Raw genomic sequence first — 17,275 nt, 5'->3', positions numbered from 1 at the left:
TTACTGTTTTTCTTTTTTCCCACAAGTCCCAGGCTGGACATGGAGGAAGTCTTCTATTCATGGCTTGGTGAACAAATCCTCCAGCTATAGAAAAGTTCCCAGTGCGATTTACCCTGGCTCACAGGATTCTTCAGTGATGTGAGTCTCTTGCTGCCAGCAGTGGGAACTGGTCTGATGATGAACTTTTACCAGGAGTGTTTTTTCCCCCCGCCTTTTGTCTCCATTCCACACTGCCTTGGATTACCTCCCAAACAATCTTCTTGCACTCATACTCTGATCTGTATGGAGCTTGTAGACTGGCTGCCTGTTTTACAGTTAGCTGCTCTGCGTTTCCACAGAGGCACGAGTGAGCGTCTGAACACTCAAATTGGGCCATGTTTCTTCTCTGTTCAAAGATCCTCTCAATTTACTGTTTGCACTTAAAGTTTGGCCCAGACTTCTTATGTTACCACTGGGGGCCTGTTTCTCTGGCTCTTGCCTTGTTCTTGACCTGTTGCCCTCCCTCAGCACCCCAGGCTGCCCTCCCCCAGCACCCCAGGCTGTTCTGATGCTTTCTTCATTTGCCTGTTTTTCTGAGCCAGCAAGTACGATGTCAGCCTTGAGACCCTGCGCTTGCATTTTCTAAGCCCCTGACCATTAGACATTATTATCTATAAAAAAAATCACATTTCCATAATAACATAATTTTTGTTTTTCTACACATATTGGGGAATGTATCCAAGCTTAGAATATCAGTATCATAAATTTGGAGGTTTTATGGCTTCATGCTGAATCTAGTAGCTATGATACACATCTGCTACACAGATGATACTCAGTCAATATTTGTTGGATTTAAGTTATGGACGAATAAGAACAAGTTACACTCTAGCATCATTTTTATCTGTCGTTCTCTCTGCAGGGAGTCATCTCCCATTTACTGATATTTTCTTCTGTTACATAATCTTCAAGTCCTAGAATAAGGATCTCTTCTAGAGAGTCTATTCTCCTAAGTGAAAACAATTTTGTTTCCCTGCCCATTAACATGATAAATATCACACTTCAGTGATAAATAATTTAACACTGTGCATGCACTTTGAATCAGCTCCTTAATTCTAGAAGATAGGGAATAATTTTTACTTTCTCTTTCCTGTAGTTATACATGTAACAAAGTAATTTTAAAAATGGCAATCTGGTCCCGCTGAGCAGAATGTGCTGTTTTGTTCCAGAGAAGGGGACCGTCGTTACTACTGCCCGTCTCAATGTGGAGAAAACTGGCTTTGCAAGTGCTTTGTCCTTCTCTGTTAAGGCATGTGACAGTGATCAGAGGTGTGCAGTGATTCCAGTGGCTACCTACATCCACGGCATTAATGACAATCCTCCTTTCTGTGATCAGTATCTGATTAGGTGAGCAGGAAACAGGCAGAAGCAAGAACTCAGACTGGGCAGAGAGAAGGAAGGACTGTCACATTTATCAGCTCACTCTGACATGTGGCTGATCAAGTTGAATACTGGTTACTGAGAAATGTTCCTCACAAGAAGCCTGATGGTCCTTCTCAGATTGAAAGTTGAGTTTCCAAGATCTGAAAGTGAGATCTGGGCTTGTACTGGTTCTACTGCCCTTCTGCTTTGCTTTGTAAAATGGCGTGCCAATAGATCTCATTGAAAAATTAGTGGGCGAATTTCGGGGAGTGTTTCAGCCTAGTGCTGAGTGTCTGCTATCTCACAATATTCCTTATTATGCATTCTGATTATCACCAGAAACTCTTAGCACTGAAAAGACTTCTGGTTAAAGATTTTGTTCCTGTCTCAGTTGTAAGAGCTTTGCCTTCTAAAAACAAGGACCTGAATTCAGTACCCATGACACCCATAAAAAAGCCAGGTGTGGGAGCAAGCTTTTGGATACCTAGCTCTTGAGGGTGGAGTGGGGAGACAAGCAGGTCACTGGGACCCACTGGCCAGATAGACTAACTTACTTAGAAAGTTCCAGACCAGAGCAGAAAGTCTGTCTCAAAACAAAATAAAACAAAACAACAAACAAAATAGTAGACAGTCTAGGACACAGTCCTTAGGAAGCAGTACCCAAGAGTGTCTTCTGGCCATTAGCTATATACACATGTGCACTCCTGTACCCTCATACCCACGTGCACCTGCACCCGAAGCATACACAAACTCATAGACTTTGCCCCTGATTTAAAAAAAATATAAACTGGTTCATGCATCATACATTGTATAACATTCTAAGTGAGAACATAGTATAGCTCCATATTTAAATCACTGTCCATAGGAGGAAACTGATCCGACGGTGTGGACAAAGTTTTGATGCAAAATCTTTCATGCAGGGGCAGGATTTTGATGCTAAGTAAGTGGTGAAGAATTCCGAATTTCAGAACTTTTGGCTTTTGAGCTGTGGAGAAGACTTCTGCTGTCTTTCCGTGTGGTTACTCCGCTCCCTATGTTCCTCCCCCACACTCTGGCTATCTGCCTGAGAACCCACCTTTTCTCTTCTCCTCCCCCACACTCTGGCTATCTGCCTGAGAACCCACCTTTTCTCTTCTCCTCCCCCACACTCTGGCTATCTGCCTGAGAACCCACCTTTTCTGTTTCTTCTATCATCTCTCTCCTTCCTTAAGACTTGTCTCTAACCTCCCTTTCTATTCATGGCTTTTACCTACATCACTCTCCCATATATGATGCTAGGAGCTTGACATGAGAGAGACATTTGTCTTTCTGAGACTGGGCTACCTTGTTTAATATAATAATTTTCACATCAACCTATTTTCCTAAAATTTACATAATTTTTATTTACAACTGAATAAAATCCCACCAGGTATATGTACCACATTTTCTTCTTGAACATTTAAACAGGTACACAGGCAAGGAGGAGGTTGCAAAGGACACAGTTGTTGCTAAACTCTCATGCCATGACCTTGACAAACCTCCTGACACAATTCACTATGCTCCGAGCTCTGGCCCTGTAGGTTCTGGACAACTATTTGAGCAAGTACCAGATGCCAAAAATCTCATCCAGGTGAGTCCCATTGACTGTTACTTTAGGGAGCCTTCCCAAGGACATAGAGTCATGTCATGGCCCATTGGGTCAGTGCTAGTAGGTTCCAAAGGAGGAGTCTTGGTCCAGCACAGGAGAATTCTGAGCTCCTCTGCTGTTTTACCAGAAGGCACTTGGGTGAGTACTTTCTTGTTTCTGTCATCAGTTTCTCTTTTTATAATTAGCATAAAATAATTCATTTTCTACTTAGCTGGGGAAATCGGAAGCTAAGAACACATATTGATTTCCTTAGAGATCAGCCTGTATGACAGCTTATGTGACGATGGCTTGCTCCCCTGGCATGGAAGTCAGTGAAGCCAGCTCCTTTTCAAAAGAGTCATACTCTCCACTGGCAGAGCATGAAGACTCTAGGTTCTTTTCTTTCTCTACACAGGACTGTGCCTTGAAGAAATCCCTTTTCCTAAGCCCCACTTTCCATGGCATTTATTTCAGAGTGTCAGTCTGTGATGGCTTCCATAGTTCCTTACCCCACACTCAATCTCACCCTCATCCTGTTCCCGGTGTTAGCCAGAATATATGATGGAGAAACCCACTGATGATTCATTTCTTTCTCTTATTCTGACCCCAAATGTTTTTGACAAAGTCTACAGCTGTAAGGTAAGTTCTTTCATGACTTAGTTTGGACACTTGGGCACAGAACCAGGTACATAACCAGGTAGATACTCATTTTGTAATTTTGTAGTGCAGACCCAATTTGTCATTATTTAGGTATGCCGTTCCACACAGTGCTCATCCAGAGCATTTCAATGTCTTGCCCAGGGCAGCACAGTTAGCATGTAGTATAGGTTATGATAAATATAGTCTTCCACGCTGGAATGTCTGGAGAGACTGTGGTATCCTGCGGTTCCACCAAAATGCTCATTTATATATCTCAGCTGCTGCTGGACTCATGCATTCTGAAATGCCATCTTAGGAAACAAAAATGGTCAAACACTTAGCATTTCCAGACTGACTTTTACAGCATGTACATTAGATGTTTTGGTTCTGGGCCAGTGAGGGGGCTCACTGTTAAAGGTACCTGCCTGTCCATTTAAGTTTCATCCCAGGTACCTGCAATATGGAAAGAACAGACTCTTGCAAGTTCTCCTCTGACTTCTATTCTCTTCCCTCACACACACATGTGAAACAGATTAAAAACTCATTTTACTGAAATAATGCTGTTCTATAAGGTTACCAAAGAGCTGGATTATGAAAACCCAGAGGTGGTTGCAGCAGGACACATTTATGAAATGATGATTTCGGTATTTGATGACTTACATCCATCTCATACAGGTAATCATTCTAGAGTATTCAAGGCTGGTCAGTGTGCTATAGGCATTCACCACATTGGAGGAATGAGATGAACTAATAATAGAAGTCTCCATTACTGGGAAGCCTTTACACCTTAAATAATATATAATTCTTATATCATAGTCTGGCTAGAGATCTTAGCATTAAAATTTGCAAGAGGGTGTGGGTTCTTGTTCTGATTCTTGTGTGTGTGTGTGTGTGTGTGTTTGTGTGTGTGATTCTTTATATATCAATTGATCATAAACATATATTTGATTATTTATGCTAAACAATACCAAATGCATCTGACTTGGAAAGAGATTGATATCAGACAATCTGTAACCTAAACATATAGGTAATTGTTGCTTTAAATATACATTTTGCTTGAATGATATTGCAAGACATTAAACTATCATTAATGCAAGCAATGAGCTATTTGCCAGTTTCTACAGTTGGTGAGCTGGAAGAATGTGCGGGGCATCGCTACTTCTTCCCCCCATAATGTCTTGTTATAATATTTCCACCATTTTGTGCCAACCTACAGCAAATAAACCTTTGGTACAGTGGGATTAAGTTTGCCAAGACTTCATGATTATAAAATTTCTGGCTCTTAGAAATGTAATAGTTGCAATTTTGCTGATTATGAACTACTATTCTTTTGACATACATGTTTAAATCAGGTTTTAAGAATCCAGAGCAGAATGATTAGGAGTTGGAGTGCTAAGTGAGCTGCCTGATTCCTATTCTTGGTAAAATGAAAGTATATATAAAGTTTTATAAGGAGTGGTACTTGTTCAACAATTACCTATCAGCAGTTTTAGACTTTTTGGAGAGGTATGGGCTATAGATATTTTTCTGTGAATATCCTCAGAATTGTCTGGTTACAAGCATCTCTCCACTACTAATAAATCAAAACTCATGGAAAGAACCTCAAGTTTAAGGGTAGAAAGGTGTTATCTGGTAATGAAAAGCCCTGAAGAAGGATGATGGTTGGGTTTTTATCTCTTATGGGAACTCTGAATCATTGCTGATGGTTGCCTTGGTTATTGGGTTGAGCTGGATTCTAAAACAAATAAGAAAGAGTATATTGTTTTTCATGCATGCAGAATAGTGGAATTATAGAAGACGTGTTTGCAGCCAAATATCGAACTCTAATCAATACACCTAGAATACTTTCAATCCTTTGGACTTAATGACGTAAACATTTTAGTGGAGTTGCTGTGATTGAATATAAAATGCTCTCGACAGGATTGTGTTTGAACATTTTATCCTCAGGGGTGACACTGTGTTGGGAGGCTGTGGAACTTCTGGAAAGTGGTTGTCACTGGAATCACTGGGAGTGGGTCATGGGAGTCATAGCTTATCCCTATTTCCTGCTGTCTTTCTGTTTCCTGATCTGACACATGAGCAAATTTCCACCACTTTCTCCAGCCACACTTGCCCAGCTTTAACCAAGGGTCAACATCCTTTCTCCATTAAATTGTTTCTTCTGAGTATCTTCTTTATTCCAGTGGTCAGGAAAGTAGTTAAGACAGAGGCTAAGTTAAAATGGTGGTTTGTAGACTTACACAGCTACCTGGAGAATGTACTATTTTGAGAATAGGAATCAAAGCCCAGAAATATTCCTAAATTTTCTTTGAAGCTATTGTTAAAGCATCATGAAGGAGTCTATCATATAGGCCAAAGTGACCTTCTAAGATAGATTTTTTTTTTTTTTTTTTTTACTTGTAGCTAAATAACTTGCCCATTACACCAGATTTGAACCTTTATTGAACAAGGCAGAGACAAACAATCTTTTTTAGTAACATATCTTCTCTGGGCTTCAGTCACTAACATATTCACAGTAATTGCTCATAAAATATGCTTACAACATTGCATGTTTCATTCCCTCTGTTTTATAGGCCAGCTAATTCACACAATTTGGAGTCTTTATAGATGCAATAAAAAAATCATAGTATAGTAGAGCTATAAATAGCACCTGTGGTTGTAAAATATACATTTTTATTTTTTGATTTATTTGATTTATTGAAAGAAATATATGGGTCTAAAGTAAATTATTTGTTTTGGTAGAACAGCATGCTTTAAACATCTTAGGGATCATGTTTACTGTTGGGATTGTGACAGAAGCTGTGGAGACTCTCCTTGCTAATGCATATAGTAGCATCTGGCAGGAGCTGAAACATTCCTAAGTCTCTGAAATACAGGCCATATAGATCTCAGACTGAATTTAACTATTTGTCATATGTCACACTGCCTTTTAGGAGAGGTGATATACCAGAATTCTTTGAACTTGAATTCTATAGATAATGTGCTAAGAGAGAACTTCATGGCCAAACAGATCTAGGAAGAATCCTTGCCCAAAGACTCAAAATAAATGCTAGCATAGCAAGAACCCAAAGAAGTCTTGGCATAAAACCTCTTAATTTTAATTTAATTGAGGGCTTCGTATTTGCCACATTCATATCTCTGAGAAGATAATGGCCATTATAGCTTGTTCTGGCATCTACTCCTTGGTAATATTAGAAGTTTCACCTTTTGTAATATTAGAACCACCATGAACTTAGTTCTGTTCATCTCAGTCTCTTTCCTGTGAACCTGTGACAGTAATATCAATGTCCCAGTTAATGACTTGCATGCAATGTTCTAATTTTACTTTAAAATATTTTTCCACTCTAAAGTTGCTTCCCTTTATGTTTTAATATCAAAATATTTTTTTCAACAACACTCTTATAGGCTACCTTAGTGTGTTAGCCCAAGGTACAGGGTTTCTTCTTTTACTGGCAATGTGCAAAAATTGTAACAAATCCTTAACTTATTTTTACTACACTTAATGATTTGATTGTATGTGTGTGTGGGCAGTGGTAGGATAAGCCATAGAGTGCATGTGGAAGTTAGAAGACAACTTGCTGGCGCACATTTTCTCCTTCCATCATATGAGATTTGGGGATTGAATTCAAGCCGTCAGGCTTGGGATCAGGCACCTCTACCTACTGAGCAATCTGGCTGGCCACTGATAACTCCTTTTATGATAACCTATTATCCTTTGAAAAAAATTGATCATAATTTTCTTTGACTTCATATTAATACTGTGATGTAGGAGATAGACAGTGACTTGATTGATTGACTTATTGATTGACAGGAAAATTGAGCTTCCTAGAAGTGAAAGCTGGCTTAAGGCCACATAATTTGTTAATTTCGAATATTAAACGTGAGATTTCTGAGAAAGCTTTTAAAGCATAGTGTAGGACATTACAGACTGATTGGAAAGTCACCCCAGCTAACCAACTGAAGAATTGCTCCAAAGAAATTTGTGATAAACTCTCTTGTAGAAAATATGTACTTATGCATAAATATGTTGTATACATATATGTATTAATAATATAAAATAAAATAAAATATAAAACAAAATATCTTAGACACTTTTGCTAAACTGTTTTGGCTAGTCACGGACTTCATTTAGATATTGTCTTATGTTCCTTTTTGCTGTCACAGATATCTGACAAGAAGTAACACAGGAGAAGTTTGGCTCACAGTTTGAAAAGATATAGACCACTAGGGGATAGTAAGTGTGGCCAATTACAATGTATCCTCAACTGTGTAGCAAAGACTAAATAGGAAGAGGACCTAGGGTATAAAACCTCACCCCCCTCACCCCTGTCACTCAAGGAAAATCCTCCTTATAAGAATTCTACAGCCTTCCCTAATGGCAACATCACTGGAAACCAGCAGTTTCAATATACGAGTCTGTGGAAATACCAATCATGTGGAGGTAGAAAGACTCGGGTTGTAGTTTCATAATCTTTCACTAACTCTGACACTGGGGACATGTTTCAGTAGTTTGTACAGTAAAACAAGGAGAAGGTATTAATTTGCTGCTCAATTTTACAGTGACTGTGACAATTCTTGTGGAGATTGCTCCCGACAATGATTTTAGACCCACATTTCAAGCCTTGCACTATGTATTTTCAGTTCCAGAAACATCAGGAGGTAAGAATGTTTTAAGTTATTTAAACATGTACCATGTGTTTGCTTAGGGACTGATGGAAATGAAACATGAGCATTTCTAGAACATAAGCAGGTATAGAGCATGATGGGACATGAGACCTTCAGAGGTGATGCTATTTTCACTGGCGATGCTCTCGAACATCATCCCGATGACCTCCCAAAGGCTACTTTGACATTTTATGTCAGTTTCAGGGCTTGGTTTTGTTGTGGACAAATGCACATTGTTGGCATTACTTAATTTCTTATCCGTTGCCTCCAAACTGTGACTAAATGTCAAAAAGTAGGAGCAGTGTGATTATTATCCATACAACCCAAATCTCGTGCCCACTGGGTCCAAGGTTTTAGGTCTAGAATCAAGATGATGGCTAAGGTTCTATCTGTTCTAAATTAGACATGTGTTAGGACATAGTGGTTGACCTCATTTTATTTGGAAACCATGGCAATGGTAATGGTTGTGATTCTGTCATCTAAGATGAGAATATATTTTTTTCCTCAGAATCCCTGGATAGTGTGTCCTCCAAGCTTGAATACTTCAAGTGACAGGACTGACTCCTTTGTAAGAATGACATGTTGTAGCAGAGAGACTATGAGCACAGGTGTCTAAGGAAACTGGGTTTAAACATGTCTCTGCTACCAGAAGTTAAGGATCTCAGAAACTCACATATCTATATACCTTTGAGAGTTTTGTTTTGTTATAAATTCATAAGAACAATTTTTATAGCATGAAATATTTGGAGTGGTAAAATTTATGATACCTTACATATGTACTATGGTCAACATGCATGGGATGTCAGACATGCACAGAAGCCTCACCTCAGATCTACAGACTAGTTATTATTTTGATTTTACAGATGAGAACTCAAAAGTGCAGGACTTGGACTATAGCTCATTTCCACAGAGCTCCCATCAGAACACCAAACATTGGCTCTATAGACCTTGAGGATATTTAAATATGACATTAAGGAGCTTGGCACAATGGGACTTGCCTGTAGTTCAAGCACTTGAGAGAGGCAGAGGCAGGTGGATCTCTGAATTTGAGACCATCCTGGTTTTCATAGTGAGTTGCAAGCCTGCTTAAAACAAAACAGAACAGAACAGAATAAAACACCACATTAATAAAAAAGGAGTTTTCCCCATACTGAATTAATTAGCATAGAGCATTCAAATCTCTCTAGTAGATTCCATGAGAATTATATATATATATATATATATATATATATATATATATATATATATATATATATATATATATATCAAGATATATAATATATAAAATAAAAACGGAAGATATGTGATAAGCTGACAGAAATCTATTGAAGGAAATAGGTGTAGGTAGAGAATTCCTTAAGCAGTAGTGACTTAGAAGAAACATGGAAACTGAATGAGCTTAGTTTGCAGGTCACAAGGGAAAATGTTCTCCATTTCCAGTATGATGAGGTTTGTCAGCATTCAGAGTTCCATAATTACTCTATTTAAAATTCAGCTAAAGATGTTCAAGATAACATTTAGAGTTTATTGAAAGGTTAATTTTACACCTTCAGAAGAACATGCTTTTCCTTGTACTTAGCCAGGTGTTAAATGTGGAAATGATCCTGTCATATTCTAGATCTATAAGACAGAGATTAATTTTACTGGATATGTCTTCTCCATGACCATGTATCCGTTGAAATACCCTTTATAAAAAGGATGTTGTCACTCAAGAAATAGACTAGTTCTCTTCTGGAATTGCCATTAGAAGAAATCTTCTTTTCATGAATTCTCTTCTCCTGTTGCTGATATCATAATCTGTGTTCACTGCCTACTTAAGAGTTCATTACAAGATGTGAATCTTGATTAAAAGAACATGCCAGATAAGGAAATATTTTTTGAGGTTGGAAGTGATGGGAATGGCACATGCTCTTTCTTCTTCATCACTGCTCAGTGGAAACACCCAGACACATTATGGTGAGCTATATATCATCGTGTACCAGAACTTATGATTTAAGTATAAAATAATTGAGCAGTAACCTATTATAACTGCATTCTATTGCCATAATATGCTATGTGCTGAATCTCATACTGATTCGTGTAACATAGCAATAAATATTTCCAGCTCAGACATCCAAGGATTGCATAATCTTTCTGGTCTTCCTCAAACTTGTGAGAATCAGCTGATTTTCAGTGCCCTGTCATGGTGTGGTTGGGATGAGTAAAGTGCTTTGGCCTCTCCCTCATCCTCATCTTCTCAGGCTCAACTGAGTATGTTCTCAGAGTGAAGGAAGATGTACAATGATAAATAGAGTGACTTTTATAGGTATAGTCAGGAGTGTGTGTGTGGGCGTGTGTATCAAAGGAAAGTAAATCTAACCTCACAAATGATTCTCATATTGTTGCCTGCATCAGGTTGACTAATATTTCATTGATCAAAGCAAATCACTAGCCAGAGAACTAGGGTTGCCTGTATGGCTAGTAGTTGGGATACAGGAAGGATAAAGAACTTGGGCATATGCATTAAACTAATGTACTGTAGTTATTATTCCTCTGAAAGATTACTGGTGGATGTAATTAACCAGAAGTATTGTGAAGAAAATTTCAATTCGGACTGTAGAATTAGCAGACAGACTTGAGCCAGTCTCCATTATAATTGTTTGTGTGGCCTTGGGCAAACTAACATCACAGGGTCTCAGTTTCTTATGTATAAAATGGAAGAAATAGTAATACTGTCCTCAGGCTGTTGGGAAGGCTCAGTGAGAGAATTATTCAAATAAGAAATAATTCTTACTTAACATTTACTGTATATAACTTGACTATAACTCTAAGTGCTTCATATATTTTAATTCATCTAGTCTTCACAACTTGGTACAATAGATACTGTTATTGTACTTAGTTTTCAAAGAAAAAAAAGTCAAGTGGTACAGAATTGTTCATTGGTACACTAGTGAGAGGTGGAGATTTATAAACTGAAACTTCTAATTTCTGGCTTTTGAACTTTATATGCCACTTAGCATAATGGTAACATGAAGCTAATTATTAGTATTATAGAGTTGTTTAAATTTGTTTCTTTTGAGTGAAACCACTGGTCTATAGTAGCTTGGGATTCCCTGTAAATCTACCTGCTATCATGTGGCATTTTAGTCATCAAACACTCATTATTACACAAGTATTTCCATTCTAATCACTTGAAACAAATCTAGTTTATCATTTAAAAAATTAAAGACATGGCAAACCTCTATGTATGTACACGAGAAAAATAAATTGTAAAACTTTTGGCAGCTTTCTATAAAGTTGGACAAGTGACTGCCATTGATGAAGACTACCCACCTGACTGTTTGACATACAAGATAATCAGTGGAGACATTCAGACTGTACAAAAGTTTTGGATTCACCCTCTCTCTGGAGTGATTGAACTCACCACTCAGCCAGACTATGAGTCAGTGAGGCAATATAACCTCACAGTGGAAGCTGTGGATTGTGACAGAAATTATCCACGCACTGCGGTAACCACAGTGAGTAAAGAGACAAAGGTTTTGTGTCCATGTGACTGACCAATGTATTAAGTTCTAATTTATAACATTGGGATAATCAGGTCACAATAGTGGCAGAAAATAGAGAAACTTTTGAATTTCTTCTACTCAAGTATTCCATAATGTTTGTATTAACCTAGCTTTGGAAGTCTGAATGGTATAGGCTTAGATTTTTCAAACCTACTTTAATAAGGGATCTTCAATGCTTTACCCTTCTTTTTAGCCCACCACCCATCAGAGGTAGTGGAAAGGAGAGGTTAATAGGACAAAGGAGGATGTGGACCTGTTAAGAAATAGTTCTTTGGGACAATTCCAATCTTTGTTATCAGGATATCAGCAATTTAGTTCACAAAAATCAGAAGCAGTTGCTTGATTCACTTGGAAATACCATTTATGAATCACTAACAGCAATTCAATCCAGGAGAAACTGCAAGGCTCTATCAATATTTCTGGGACCCTAGTCTACAGAAATGGCTAGAAGCTGGAGGGAACACCACCAGAAGTTCTTTGGTACATTTCTCTCTTCAAAGTTGATGAAGAAGGAAAGGTGAATCAATGCCTCAGAGTTGTCAGTGAAGACCAGCATCAGCAAAGCCTACAGAAGATCAGCAAAGAGTGGCAAGGTGAACCAATGCCACAACACTGTCCACTCTCTGTTGGATTATATTTGTATTCTTTCCAAACATCACATGTCCTATCAAGTGTCTGCTTTAGCAGAACACCACATGCCCCATTTCTAGGCTTTTTCCAGAAAAAACACTATGTGTCTGTTCTCAGCAAAACATCCTTCCATAAGACAGTTTCCAGAAAAACATGTCCTAACACAACCGAGTCTCCAAAAAAACCAGAATTCCACTTCAGAATGGGAAAGGAGGAAATGACTACTTTCTCTGGCACATATGGTTTCTTAAAAGATGTTAGGTAGTTGATACTGTAACTTTTGAAATGGGCAATACTATATTTACCTTCATCATACAGAGGAGGAAACTGAGGTACATAATTTAGGAAATGTAGCTAGAGTTAATACAATAGTCACAGACTTAGCATTGTTTTGAAGTAGAAGGTAGCCTGGATTTAATGTATCTCTCTACATTTTTTAAAATAGCAAATCCAAAGGACTGTTCAAAGACATCAGGGATATATGACGTTGTATTGATTGTGGAGCATATGTTACTAATGAAGATAAGGTTTGTTGTTGTACAGCAACCTTCTGGAGTCAGGACTTACTGACCACCAGCTGATTCTCAGTGTATTTCCTCCTCTTATGTGTGGTTGCTGGGTTTTGTCTTTTGTGTATTTTGAGTGAGTGTCAGTGTAAGGAAAGCAGATAGGTCTTATGACCTATCTGTGTCAGTGATTAAAATGAGTTTCACAGAGATGAACTTACAACTATGAGGCTGGAATTATGAGGCTTGGCAGGTTTAAGATGATAGTCATGAGAGTGATTTTTAATGTAAGTTACTTTGGCAAGGTTTTTTTTAATGAACACTTATAACTTCTCCAAATAGTGTTGTTGCACAATGTTTAATTACACTTTGAACCCCAAGATTATGTGGTTTACTAGAGAAACCTGTTTCTAGTTGTGGTGTGGCTCAGCCTTAGCACTTTTAATTTCTCTGTTTGGAATACAGACACTCCCTTAATAACATCTTTAATTCCAAACAATGAAGAAGAACAGTTAGTTTATAGAAAAAATCCATATTTAAAAATGATGTCTAATTGAGTTGCAGACAAACTGATAAATCAGAGAAAGATTTAACAGAATAGGATATGCCTGGCTCTTATGAAAAGAGATGAAGGGAAGTGATTTAAGAGAGAGCATCTCAGAAGGAGGAGGCTAAGACACTATATAGCCTATTGAGGTTACACAGCTCAAAGAGACAGATTGAGGTCTGGGTACACATTCCCTGTCATGTGACCTAAATCCACTCTTCAATTCTTCAGGCAATCTATACTCTATTTATCATCCATGTATTGTTAACTTCCTGGCTGTTCCCAATTGTCTGTACTTGAAGCAGGCTACTTTCTAGAACCTCATTTTTTCTTATGGAACTGAAATATGCCAAAATGATTCCTGAAAAATACCAACTCCCCACACTTTGGATTAAGCTGTAGTATCATTCTCAGAGTCCACAGTTCTTGAATGATCTGGCTACTTTTTTCACCCTTAGCTTCTGTTCTTATTACAGCTCAACCATTAAATTTTCTTTTTCTCTCTCCAATACATCCAGACTAATGCTTATCCTTCAGGGCTCACAGTATCAAAATAATGACATAAATGGCTGCTAGTAGGTAAATGGTCCAAGAAGAAAGGAGAAATTAATTCTATAGACAGCAGCATAGATATGGGGTGTGGGATACACTATGAGAAAAGTAGAAAACCAGGAAGATTGGCTGCAGAGAAATCAATAGAAAGGGTCATAAACTTGAGAGGAAATGTGACATGGGAAGAGCTAGAGAGGTAAAGGGAAGGGTGGAAATTATGCAAACACAGTACAAATATATACATTCTCAAAAAACCTAAAAGTAATTAAATAAAGAATAAATAAAAATAAAACTTGTCTTAGACTTCTGAGATGGCTCAGCAGGTTATGCCATCTGCCATGAAGCCTGGCAGTTTGGTTTGATCCTCTGGACCCACATGATCAAAGAAGACAATCAACTTTTGACAGCTGACTTCGGACACCACATATACTTCTGTGTGTATGTATGCACAAACACACACAAACATATGCACAAAAAATAAATAAAGTATCCCAGTGGTGGTGGCACATAACTTTAATCCTAGAATTTGTGAGAAAGAGGAAGGTGGATCTCCATGAACAAGGAAAGCCTGTCCTATAGAACGAGTTCCCTGACAGCCAAGGGTATGTAGAGAAAGCCTAACAAATACAGAGACAGATGCTTGCAGCCAACCATTGGACTGAGAACTGGCTCCCCAATGGAGGAGACAAAGAAAGGACTCAAGGAACTGAAGGGGTTTGCAACCCCATAGGAAGAACAACAATGTAAACCTACCAGACCCCCTAGAGCTTCCAGGGACTAAACCACCAACAAAAGAGTACACATGGAGAGACCCATGGCTCCAGCCACATATGTAGCAGAGGATGGCATTGTCGGGCATCAGTGAGAGGAGAGGCCCTTAGTCCTGTCAAGGCTCAATGCCCCAGTGTACAGCAGAAAGTCAGGGCAGGGAAACCAGAGGGAGTGGGTGGGTGGTGGATGTGTGTGGGAGCACCCTCATAGAAGCAGTGGGAGGGGTGATGGGGTAGGGAGTTTCCAGAGGGGAAACTGGGAAAGAGGATAACTTTGAAATGCAAGTAAAGAAAATATCCAATAAAAGAAAAGAAAAAAAAAAAAACCAAGCAAACAAACAAATTAATTAAATGTAATTTTAAAAATCTTACGTTATAAATCCTACATCTCGTTGTATTCAGTCTACAGAGAAGTAATGAGAAGTAACATTAAGAAATTCATAATTTTCTCCAAAGACTTAACTATGTTATTAAAATGTTTCATAAAACATTTTTAAAAAGATAATTCTTGCAGATGTAGACACACCAGGGATTCTTCTACTAATGTTATTGGGAAAAGTATTAGTCACTGGAGAGGTGGGAAGACACTTTCTAAACTGACTGGCATTTGATCACTGACATTTTCCAAGCCCTTGATATTTTGATTTTTCCTATGTAAATCACAGCTTTCTGACTTATGATATTTAATTACAAAAATGTTGATAACACCCCTAATTGAGGCCAGACATACATTGTGCTTGGGGAAACAGTACAGAAGAAGTGCTTAGTTAAATTAGAGAAACTCCTTCTAGGTGTGTTTGCTACTGAATATGGGTAATTCAATATGTCCAGGGAACATTCTCCTTAGAGACAGCATTCTTCAGTGTTGTTTTTGATATGATTTGCATAATTGTACTTTCTGTAGAGTTCAACTAATGAGCCCAAAATTCTTCCTAAAGGGGACATAGAATGTCACAGTTGACCCAAGAATAATAAACCACCAACTAGTGATTGACAGCTAGAATGCATATCTGCAAGCACATGCCTTCAAACTCAGAAAATTTAAACTTTTTACTTAATAATTCTGGATGATCTGCCCATCCAGATGCTCATTTCTGATATTGTGTATAAATAGTCTCATGGTGTGGATGTGATGTTTCTTTCCTCTTCATCACTGACAGGTCACTGTTGACATTGAAGATGAGAATGATGAAGCACCTGTCTGCACACCCTATCTATATACAGCAATCATCTCTGACAATGTTATTGCTGGGACAAACGTCAATGGCCTCAAACTAAACTGTCACGACAGAGATTCACAAGATTTTGAAATGCGCTTTGAAATAGCTTCTGGTAGATACTTTAATTATTTCTTTTAATCACAAACATATGTCAAGTTGACATTAGCTATACAATGTCAGACATGATGTGTAACCCTAGAAGTGACTGTTTATAAGAGTTATAGTATCTCATATCTAGCATTTTGTTTCCTCACAACACCTTTTCATGTCTACACATACAACTCAGTTACTCCTGCGACTTCAATAAGACTCAGAACTTGGAAAAAATGCTATAGATTTTAACACAAAAATCTACATTGGTTATCCATAGAGCCAGCTGAAAAACAGATTACATCCTCCCATCTGATGATGTTTCAAGTTCACAAGTCTACATGATTTTGATTCTATTATTGCTGGATCTATACAGATTTACATAAACAATATAGGCACCAACTTGTCTTCTATATGAGATCTTTCTTTATTTGAGACCAACCGTGTATTAGACTCCCAGAAATTGCTACATAGTGTTATCTAAGATATATTCATGGCATTCGTGGTTCATTTAACTCTGAGTACCATCAACACATAAAATCAAAAACTAAACGAAAGTCTACAGAGGAAAAAAGCGTCATTGAGGTGCTCTTGACCAAGTCAATAAGACCTTTACATGTAGCCCAGACTGCTGCTGCTCACCTGAAAAAGGGATAGTTTAGACAGCAGCAAACACATTGCAAATAAGCTATGTAGACTAGTTTAATATTTACACCTATTGCTAGAAGATAAGCTCCACGAAGAAAGGGGAAATGCACATGTCGGTTAAAAAAGTGTCTGTCTAGTAGGACTCGGAGAAGCCTTCTGTTTTTTCTTTTTTCTTTTATTGATTACATTTTATTTACATTTCAAATATTATCCCTTTTCCAGGTTTTTTGTCCATAAACCCCATATTACATTCACCTACCCACTGCTTCTAAGGAGGTACCCCTCCCACCTACTCCCTACTGCTTCCAGGCCCTGACATTCCCCTACAGTGGGGCATCCAGCCTTGGCAAGACCAAGGGCTTCTCTTCCCACTGATGCCCAACAAGGACATCCTCTCTACATGTGCAGCTGGAGCCATGGGTCTGTCTATTCCTACTCTTTGGATAGTGGTTCAGTCCC

At 38.2% G+C, this 17,275-nt stretch overlaps 1 protein-coding gene across 1 annotated transcript in view; it reads left to right on the top strand.

Annotated features, from left to right (window-relative positions):
- The window catches only part of LOC308427790 (cadherin-related family member 3-like), a gene marked incomplete at both ends in the record, with an annotated part of 69,212 nt that overhangs the window by 40,379 nt on the left and 11,558 nt on the right, over positions 1-17,275 (top strand). Inside the window, 6 exons of the mRNA XM_080926010.1 lie at positions 1,206-1,383; positions 2,845-3,007; positions 4,216-4,318; positions 8,204-8,302; positions 11,573-11,805; positions 16,019-16,190. Of these exons, the coding sequence (XP_080782136.1) occupies positions 1,206-1,383; positions 2,845-3,007; positions 4,216-4,318; positions 8,204-8,302; positions 11,573-11,805; positions 16,019-16,190 (948 nt within the window). The remainder of the gene's footprint in view (positions 1-1,205; positions 1,384-2,844; positions 3,008-4,215; positions 4,319-8,203; positions 8,303-11,572; positions 11,806-16,018; positions 16,191-17,275) is intronic.

Source organism: Micromys minutus (genome assembly GCF_963924665.1).
Source record: "Micromys minutus genome assembly, chromosome: 12".
Taxonomy (NCBI): Eukaryota; Metazoa; Chordata; class Mammalia; order Rodentia; family Muridae; genus Micromys; species Micromys minutus.
The sequence above is the reverse complement of the archived record's forward strand: the minus strand, read 5'-3'. Positions and strand labels throughout refer to the sequence as shown.